The 10,351-nt window shown below is 45.0% G+C and overlaps 2 protein-coding genes across 2 annotated transcripts in view; one reads left to right on the top strand and one right to left on the bottom strand.

The window, feature by feature from the left end:
• Positions 1-1,292: 1,292 nt before the first annotated feature.
• T265_14247 (hypothetical protein) lies at positions 1,293-2,347 on the top strand (the record flags this gene model as incomplete). The annotated part of the gene is made up of 3 exons (XM_009172764.1): positions 1,293-1,417; positions 1,458-1,559; positions 2,192-2,347. Coding segments are annotated over 3 exons (381 nt in total), but the record flags the coding sequence as incomplete, so codon positions are not given.
• Positions 2,348-4,671: 2,324 nt separating this feature from the next.
• Positions 4,672-10,351, bottom strand: part of T265_07270 (hypothetical protein) — a gene marked incomplete at both ends in the record, with an annotated part of 29,019 nt that continues 23,339 nt past the window's right edge. The window contains one exon of the mRNA XM_009172748.1: positions 4,672-4,859. Coding sequence (XP_009171012.1) covers positions 4,806-4,859 — 54 coding nt within the window. The remainder of the gene's footprint in view (positions 4,860-10,351) is intronic.

Genomic DNA, 10,351 nt, shown 5'->3' with positions numbered 1-10,351 from the left:
AAGTTGACTCGATTCAACTGTCGTAACTCTTAGTTTGAAGGCCGTAGAGCTTCGGTCAGCATGTTGGCTCGCTGGCCTTTATCGTACTGTTTTTTCTAAGGCAGAAAAGGGACGAGAGTTTGCGTCAGTGTAATGGTCAAGGTTGTTGCCGAAGAGGTGTGCATAGTGAAAATGACAACCTTCAAGTGTAGGTGCTGCGGTATTACACTGAAACTTAAGAAAATAGGATGATAATGCCAGTACCTCGATAAACAACTTGTGCTGGCGCTCGTTGCTTCACAATCAAGTTTAGGTTGCCCGACGTCATGCAACAGGCCTCTGCACTTTTGATTAGCGGTCCTATTCCCCTGGATCTATATCGGCGCGAAAGGCTTGCATGCAGCACCACATTTGGCCCAGTGCAAACCGCTTGTTGCTGATCCGTGCACGGACGTCCAGTGGCTTGGCCACTGTTGACCGGGAAATCTGATTCGGATGTCAGCTATTCGTACCTCTGGGTACACGCGCACGACAGCACAGATCGGACTGTGGCATTGTAGACTTGCTGGCTGGTTTAGATCATGATGATGCCGTAAGTGGTTAGCTTAAAGGAAGGCCTGTGCTGGCACCGAATTCATCGGTGAATCTCGACCACCGCAAGGATGGTCGGTATTTACGCAGTACTGCACGTTTGTCGTGTGTGCACCGTATTTCCAACGCTGCAGTATGTTCTACGGTATTTGGCGAGTAGTGAACAGTTTGCTACAGCTACACGATGACTGGATCGCCTTTTGTGCATACCTGAGAACCGTTTACTCAGCTAGGCTTTATTTGCCATACCAAGATTGGGGTATTTTGTCTATAACTAGGAAGGAAAGTATCAAAAACATAACTCAGTCTTGGTTACGTTGATGTTTCTTGTCCACCAGGGTGCAGGGTTAAAGATTTACCCTGTCCATCTTCGGATTTCCTCATTGATACGGCGTAATCGCGAAAACGGTGGCACCTTCATTCAATCACCGTCCAATCGCAGTTCTCTCAAGCCCCATCTTTCTTTGTCACCGATCAGAGACTGTGGCAACCAGAACCACCGTATTTATTCACATGGTTAGAGGGTAGAACAAAAGTGTAGTCCTTACTATGTGTCCGAACGCAATCCACTTCCGCCTAAACAGTTCAGGTGGCTTTTTTTCCATTCCAGCTTCCGGTGTAATAATTCCGTTATGTCTCGAATCTCCTTAGGAGCAAGTTATCTCTTGGGCTATAATAGCTTACAGCTGCTCGGGTGAGTTTCTTGGACACTGAGCATATCATGTGTAGCTGGTCATACTTGCTGTATTCTTTTGTTACTGAGTCCTGCTCTTCTGGAAACTGGTTGGCGCTCAGTTCGAATGTTGAATTTCTCCTACGAACATTTCAAACGTTGGCTCTAATCGAAGTAGGTTGTGTCGGGTGGTGCGATTACGCTGGATGTACAGATCCTACATGCCTGTTTGCGTTTGGTTAAGTCGTCTCCCGTTCTGACGGCTGTACAGCTCATGTCCCGGGTGTTCGTCGTTTGGGGAATAATGCTTCCGCTGGTAAGTACCTCTTGTTATTTATCTACCTAAATTTTTTTCTTCAGATGAAGCAAGAGACAATTGCCGCTCCCTTGTGCATTGTGTCCTGGTCCTTAGCTGAAATAGTTCGCTATGTGTATTACGCACTAACCATCTGCAACAGTTCTATAGGTTTTGTGACCTGGTTAAGGTGAGACCTTGCATTTAGTGTGTCACTGCGTCACAGATATACCGCATTCACGGTGCTGTACCCAACAGGAATCAGTGTAAGTCAACGGTGCATGTTTTGTATACAAAACAACTCACTTTTGACCATAGTCCGTTACAAGAACATTTGTCCTCGTTGCGAGTGCATCTCCTGTAGACCATTGAAAGAGGGTTCAAAGGACCCGCCAAAATGGTCTTTCTTGAAGGAGGGATACTTATATTTAGAACAAGTTTGCTACTAACTTATGATTTTGTGGGTTTCGCGCCACGAACTTTCTTCCGGGTCGGTTCTGAAACATATCAATTTCCGCCCCACGAGACAGTCGCTGTCAGATAGCATTTAAGTAAGGTCTGTGTAGAAACCGCTTAGATTTGGTCTTGGAAACATTCCAGGATAATTCTCCTGCCCATTGGAGCCTTTCCCCCCCTATACTCGTGTTCTTCAGGGTGAACTCATATATATGTATACAGCCGTTGTGTTCCTATGGAAGAATGGCCTTTACCGATTTCCAATGCCGAACAGCTTCAACGTCAGTTTCGACTACAGTTGGATAATCGTACTGGTCATGCTTAGTTACATCCCTGGTAAGTCCTCTTATTGAAGAAAGCATAGTCTTGCATTTTAGTGGCTCCGAAACTTTACTGTCACATGCTGTCGCAACGACGCAAGGTACTGAAGGGCAAAACAAATTGACGAGTATATATCAACGGAGCAGTCGGTGTACTCGTGGATTCCAGTTTTCGTGTATTCCTCTTATCACCGTTCCTTGGTCCTTGACTTTTTCAGTGTCCCGTCGGTGAAAATACACCCGCTTGGCTCCCACACAACGAACTTTTTATTTGACTTGTGACCGGGAAGTGCATTCCCCACCTGCAAAACGTACCTTTTGTGGGATGAGAAGTCAATTTAGACGGCTACTGCTCGTGCTAGATAGGTACTGCACGACGGCTACCTTCACTTGCAGTCGTCGGTGACCCGAAAAACAAATCAGCCCATTTCTGAGTCGAAAAGATTATCTCTGGACGTGGGTGCTAAAGGAAATTTCATTCTGCGAAGTTATTAGCACATGCTTTCTTTCAAGGGTTAACGCAGAGCGTTTCCTTCTGAAGAAGTCTTCATAAGGAGCGAGTGCACTCGAAAATGTGTCATGACGCATAGGTTGCAGATGGATTGTTGACGTAAGACTTCAGGTTCTATTTTTGTGCTGAACTGCAACAAATTGATTTCAATAGGGTGGGAAAGACCTCACTTTCACATCCTTTTATGCCCTGGACTATTCTCTATTCTCATTCGTTTGCATTCAGCCTAAGTGGATGCCTAAAATGGTATGTCGCTGTTGAAGCCGTTTTAGTACAATGCAATACATGAACGGATAAGGTCTAACTGGATTTATTAGCTTTCTGTTTGGTGGCGAAGATTTGCACCATGGTTTTCAAGACACTATGCAGATGACCGAAGCGGAAACTCCATCCAGGCAGCCAATTCAGGCGTGTTGAGACCAAAAGGCTACGCTAGACCAGCGCTGAGTTTTGTCATATCCGCATGTGGACAGTTGGCAAAATGAAATAAACGATTTGGAACTTATTCATAGATGACTTCAAGGTAATAGACTGTCGGATGAGATCCGGGCACCATCAGCGAGTTGTAATCAGTTATGACAACTTCCTAATGGCACGATGGACCCATTCGCATAACAAGTTCATCCTGTTTCAAGGATACCAAGGCGCTTCATCGTGATGTGACTCGAACGAACGAGCAGAAGACATCATGATTTCTTTGGTTAATTTTCCCCTCCATCGCTTGCAGCAGTAGAAGCCGTCCGAAATCACTGCTGAGCAGTTTTTCGACATCAAACTGCTCCTCCAGGAAATTTTTGGCAGTGAACGTCGTTTTTACAGAATACCTCAATAAACAAGGCCTTCCAGAACGCAATAAAAGGCGGCTACTGCGTGAATTGCCTTTTCAATGTCACGTTCGCACCTACTGATCCCATTTAGAGGCCAGCAATTGCGCCGGCTGACCAGATGTGTAAGTTTGGCACGTTACTTTAGTCATTGAAAGCTGCATGGCTTACCCAACTGTATGTGGTTGTGGACTGATCCTATTCAGATGGTCTCTCTCAAAAGAAACTTAGCTGCCCAACTGCTTGACGGAGTTTGGTTGTTCAACTGAAACATGTGGACTTACAGTTGTTCAAGGTAATTTTCAGTTGTTAGGTTGACCTGAAAAACAATCTGAGTAGGATTTGTGGAAGTTCCTCAACAAACACATTGTTTATTTGATGTTAACCGTACTTCTCAACTTACTCACGCTTCATCTGAGCCGAAGTGGACACCCACCGACTGCCTTTCGAAACAAACGATGGACAGAAGAAAGTAATAGCGGATTTTTGATCCTGTGTCTCCACACATCTGGACGTTTTAGTGATGACGATCCCAAGTATGGAGACGAGTCAGGCGCACTCGATAAGAGATAAAATGACAGGCTTTGCACAAGGTGAACGTGCACTTGTAAACACGCACAATATTCAAACCTAAAAACCAGCGACATTATGTGATTTTTGCGCGTAAAATGACAGTTACTGCTACTGTCAATCATAGTAAGGCTCCCTTCGGCGAGGAACATACCGCGTGGACTGCATCATTCGTCATGAACGCCCAAAGAGTGTATCTAAGTTGTGCGAACTGGTTTTGTTGCTTGCAAAGGTTGGTTGCGGGGACCTATCAGATAAACAAATGCATTCTGCTGCTGTGTGTTGAAGCGTAATTCAAGCGACATCGGGCAGGAAAGGCCCAAAAGCTCTTTTTTACCCATGTTTGCGTGGGGGGAATATTTTGAGTCTTTGCATATTCAGCATCAGCATGCATTGCCTTACAGTAAGCACTGGCGCTTAGACACCATACAAAGAGAAAAGAATAAATTTGCGTGGGATAATGGAAATGATAGTACTATAGATAAACAGACAACAGAAACAGTTAGTGATTAGGAGTCAAGTGGGGTGCTTGCGTACACGAATCAAATGCAAGTCAGTAATGCTTGTAAAAAGATCCACCGAATTCTCAACCGTTGTTTAGTCCAAGAGCGTGTTCCAGATCTTGTCTACGTTGAGATATCTGCAAGACGGAAGGAGAGGGGTGGGTTAAGGCATTCGGAATTGGGACTAGGGCGCTGACACTAAATACAGACGAAAACAATTCTTAACCCAAGTGCAAAACGGCCCGACACCAGGTGTCGGGCCGTACATGAGCTCCGGAACACAAACCAGTTAATCTTTGATAATGGGCACCGGCGTCTCAAGGAGACCAGGAGAATTACACTGCATTTTGAAATTTACACGCACTCAGAAAACAAATCTAGCCACATCTGGAAGTCTGTCACTACTGCTGCCCTGGCACGCTATCGTACGAACTATTTGCGTTAAAGAGTGCTGTACACAGTTAATGGGCAAGACGACTCCCAGTACATTCATCACTTGCTCGGTGAGTGTGCACTTCAGTCTACTTATTTAACAAGGACTTATTCCTGTTCGGGTTCACGGCCGGTTAACTGTCCATGTGATCGCCTTAAATTATTGTCTGAGTCGTCACTGGAGCACGAAAATGCCAGTTGAAGCAGCATTGTATCGGACAAGTCAAGCACCAAAAAACATTGCACCAAGGGCGTAACACAACATTGATAACTGATAATCTCGAACACTCATCAGGAACGTTAAAATGTCCCTAAAAGCGGGGCTGTGGGAGTTAGATTCAAATACTTACCGGTAGTAAACGCTTTCATGACAACAAGACAGGGGCCGATACCGTAATGAGTGAGTTCACCAGTTTTTAAAGCAATCAAGCCGAGGCACTTGTGCGCTGAGTTTTGTCATATCCGCATGTGGACAGTTGGCAAAATGAAATAAACGATTTGGAACTTATTCATAGATGACTTCAAGGTAATAGACTGTCGGATGAGATCCGGGCACCATCAGCGAGTTGTAATCAGTTATGACAACTTCCTAATGGCACGATGGACCCATTCGCATAACAAGTTCATCCTGTTTCAAGGATACCAAGGCGCTTCATCGTGATTTGACTCGAACGAACGAGCAGAAGACATCATGATTTCTTTGGTTAATTTTCCCCTCCATCGCTTGCAGCAGTAGAAGCCGTCCGAAATCACTGCTGAGCAGTTTTTCGACATCAAACTGCTCCTCCAGGAAATTTTTGGCAGTGAACGTCGTTTTTACAGAATACCTCAATAAACAAGGCCTTCCAGAACGCAATAAAAGGCGGCTACTGCGTGAATTGCCTTTTCAATGTCACGTTCGCACCTACTGATCCCATTTAGAGGCCAGCAATTGCGCCGGCTGACCAGATGTGTAAGTTTGGCACGTTACTTTAGTCATTGAAAGCTGCATGGCTTACCCAACTGTATGTGGTTGTGGACTGATCCTATTCAGATGGTCTCTCTCAAAAGAAACTTAGCTGCCCAACTGCTTGACGGAGTTTGGTTGTTCAACTGAAACATGTGGACTTACAGTTGTTCAAGGTAATTTTCAGTTGTTAGGTTGACCTGAAAAACAATCTGAGTAGGATTTGTGGAAGTTCCTCAACAAACACATTGTTTATTTGATGTTAACCGTACTTCTCAACTTACTCACGCTTCATCTGAGCCGAAGTGGACACCCACCGACTGCCTTTCGAAACAAACGATGGACAGAAGAAAGTAATAGCGGATTTTTGATCCTGTGTCTCCACACATCTGGACGTTTTAGTGATGACGATCCCAAGTATGGAGACGAGTCAGGCGCACTCGATAAGAGATAAAATGACAGGCTTTGCACAAGGTGAACGTGCACTTGTAAACACGCACAATATTCAAACCTAAAAACCAGCGACATTATGTGATTTTTGCGCGTAAAATGACAGTTACTGCTACTGTCAATCATAGTAAGGCTCCCTTCGGCGAGGAACATACCGCGTGGACTGCATCATTCGTCATGAACGCCCAAAGAGTGTATCTAAGTTGTGCGAACTGGTTTTGTTGCTTGCAAAGGTTGGTTGCGGGGACCTATCAGATAAACAAATGCATTCTGCTGCTGTGTGTTGAAGCGTAATTCAAGCGACATCGGGCAGGAAAGGCCCAAAAGCTCTTTTTTACCCATGTTTGCGTGGGGGGAATATTTTGAGTCTTTGCGTATTCAGCATCAGCATGCATTGCCTTACAGTAAGCACTGGCGCTTAGACACCATACAAAGAGAAAAGAATAAATTTGCGTGGGATAATGGAAATGATAGTACTATAGATAAACAGACAACAGAAACAGTTAGTGATTAGGAGTCAAGTGGGGTGCTTGCGTACACGAATCAAATGCAAGTCAGTAATGCTTGTAAAAAGATCCACCGAATTCTCAACCGTTGTTTAGTCCAAGAGCGTGTTCCAGATCTTGTCTACGTTGAGATATCTGCAAGACGGAAGGAGAGGGGTGGGTTAAGGCATTCGGAATTGGTACTAGGGCGCTGACACTAAATACAGACGAAAACAATTCTTAACCCAAGTGCAAAACGGCCCGACACCAGGTGTCGGGCCGTACATGAGCTCCGGAACACAAACCAGTTAATCTTTGATAATGGGCACCGGCGTCTCAAGGAGACCAGGAGAATTACACTGCATTTTGAAATTTACACGCACTCAGAAAACAAATCTAGCCACATCTGGAAGTCTGTCACTACTGCTGCCCTGGCACGCTATCGTACGAACTATTTGCGTTAAAGAGTGCTGTACACAGTTAATGGGCAAGACGACTCCCAGTACATTCATCACTTGCTCGGTGAGTGTGCACTTCAGTCTACTTATTTAACAAGGACTTATTCCTGTTCGGGTTCACGGCCGGTTAACGTTCCATGTGATCGCCTTAAATTATTGTCTGAGTCGTCACTGGAGCACGAAAATGCCAGTTGAAGCAGCATTGTATCGGACAGTCAAGCACCCAAAAACATTGCACCAAGGGCGTAACACAACATTGATAACTGATAATCTCGAACACTCATCAGGAACGTTAAAATGTCCCTAAAAGCGGGGCTGTGGGAGTTAGATTCAAATACTTACCGGTAGTAAACGCTTTCATGACAACAAGACAGGGGCCGATACCGTAATGAGTGAGTTCACCAGTTTTTAAAGCAATCAAGCCGAGGCACTTGTTTTCCGGATTTCGAGAGTTACGTACAGGTTGGAATATATTAGCGTCATGTCCAGTGGCAGATCTGTTCCACAAAGATCATAAGTCTTATTTGAAGACTGACAGTGTTCAAAAAGAACACGAACAGCACGTGACGTTTGTGTGTAATCGTAGTTGTCTGATTCAGCCGTTTTTCAATAACAGGTTGACTTTGGACCACCAGTTAGAAGTAACCTGTTTCCGAAAGATCGAGCAGCTAAACTGGTACAACAAAGAAACTGTACTCCTCCTGATGAGCAATTTAGAAACCAAGAACGCCAACTGCATCATGTAGCATTGTCCTAGCTCAGAACCGGTTTGGGATACCGATATCTCATATACCTACCGCTAGGCCGCCAGATATACAGGCGTATGAAGACTTAAGTACTGAGAGAAATGAATAGTTTCACTCGTTATCAGCCAAAGGACCGGGTAGTACGACAGACGCAAAAATCTCTGTGGATTAAGTTACCATCCACTTCGATTAGAGCGAACAACCCTTGCAAGCAAAAGCAAAAGAACACACGATAACAAAACATGCGTGAGGGACAAGACATCGAATATGGAATAGGCTGGGAACGTTGGTGAATTTGGCAAACTTCGTTTCACATGCACGCTACCTCAACAGTATCAGCTGTGTGTGGTGCGTTTCCCAACGACTGACGAGAAGGTAAAACGAAGGGCGGAATAATCCAAACAACTGCTACCCGTTACTCGACATCAGTCCAGCCTCATTACTAAGGAAAAAAACTGGAGGCAACTGTGATCGTCAAGCAACGGGAGAATACAACAGTCCAGAGTACAAAGTGATCTCAGATGAGATCCACAAATCTCTTGTCGTGGAGGCATTCACAACTTCGTGTGTTCAGTGTAGAAAACTAAATCTCCTCCATGTTCTCAGGAAGCTCCTAAGTGGACGATGTTGCGGAGTATAGATAGCTCTGGTGCGCTGATTGATTGTTGCTCTGTTCGCCGAGCTTTAAAGTTAGGTTGCAAACGCTCCATAATCGTCATTGCGGGGTTGAGTGGATCAACATCGCGAAGAGAACAACAAATTTGACATCATGCCTGATGTACGAAAATGGTACCAAAAGCCACTTGTAGTGTCCAATTTATTTACTTATTGGCCACTTGGCATCAGATCTAAGAAGAGCTGTGTCATCTGCGTACTCGATATCTGAGTGTACGCCCCGGGAGAACTTCGACCCCACAGGCATTAGAGGCTGGTAGTGAGTCTTTCACACTCGTACCGAGACGAAGTTGAAGAGGAATGGTGAACGAGAACAGTCCTGCCTGACGCCACTTGATATTGTTAACTCAGGCTAGACCTTCACACTTCCGCGGACGAGGACACAGTTCTGTGTCCAAGGGGATATTGGAAGGATACTCATGTCCAGCAAAGTCCTTAAATACGAACAGCGGATGTGGATTACGCTGATGAAACCATTCTATTGAATGAGGACTTGAAAAAGTTCAACATGCGCTGAGTAATCTAGTTCGCTAGACAGCCCTTGTGGGATTGGGAACTGACGTTTCGAAAATCTGCACGGACATGCCTGCCCAGTTTTTCAACATAACGGGAAAACTAAGCAAGTAGGCTTCCGATTTCAACCCTTTGGGTTCCACCACTTTATCTAACAGGTAGACAAGAGAAATTCAACAGCGTATGGACAATGGCCGGCATGACCTGACGCAGCTGAACATGGCCTATGGAGAAGAATCGAGATTATATCACGCACAGAAATCCGTCTTCAGTAAGACTATCTACCGAGTCCTGATTTATACTTTTAAAATGTGGTCTCTACGAGTAAAGGGTGTAAAAGACCCAAGATGTTCTTACCTCAGGTGCTTCGGACACATTGTTAGAGCTGTTTATATAGTGTCCAAGAGTGAGAATGGGACGCTGTCACAGCGTACTACACTTAATTCGGTACCCCAGAGGACAACGCATTCAACTATCTGGACAACTATGGCGCGATAAAGATGCTGAAATTGTCCAACAAACACTGTACCCGACGTCATGTCAAGGACGAGTTTGCCAACTCTAAGGACAGCGAATTCGTCACCGAAACGATCACCTGACAGAGATTTCTGAAGACCTGGTAGTCGATCATCACGCCTGGGTAACGTGTATCCGAGACACTTCCGAATGAGACTACTTCTGCCCAGAAGGCAGCCACTTCATAAAACACTAAAATAAAATGGCTGAATTCGGCGAACTACTATCCATAAACCAGCTCAGTTTGAAACTGCAAGTGCCGCGTAAGCTTCCTAAGTCACAAAGCCACGAAGACAAAGGAAATTTTGAGTTCCAAGACAGCTCTTCAAAGAGTGAGAGTCTTCGGATTATACAGGTTGGTCAGATGAATCCTACACTGAACTGTCATGTCATGCTTATTCCTTGTCC

Source organism: Opisthorchis viverrini (genome assembly GCF_000715545.1).
Source record: "Opisthorchis viverrini unplaced genomic scaffold opera_v5_163, whole genome shotgun sequence".
NCBI classification, from domain to species: domain Eukaryota; kingdom Metazoa; phylum Platyhelminthes; class Trematoda; order Opisthorchiida; family Opisthorchiidae; genus Opisthorchis; species Opisthorchis viverrini.
Note: the sequence above shows the minus strand (reverse complement) of the source record. Positions and strands in the feature narration are given on the sequence as shown.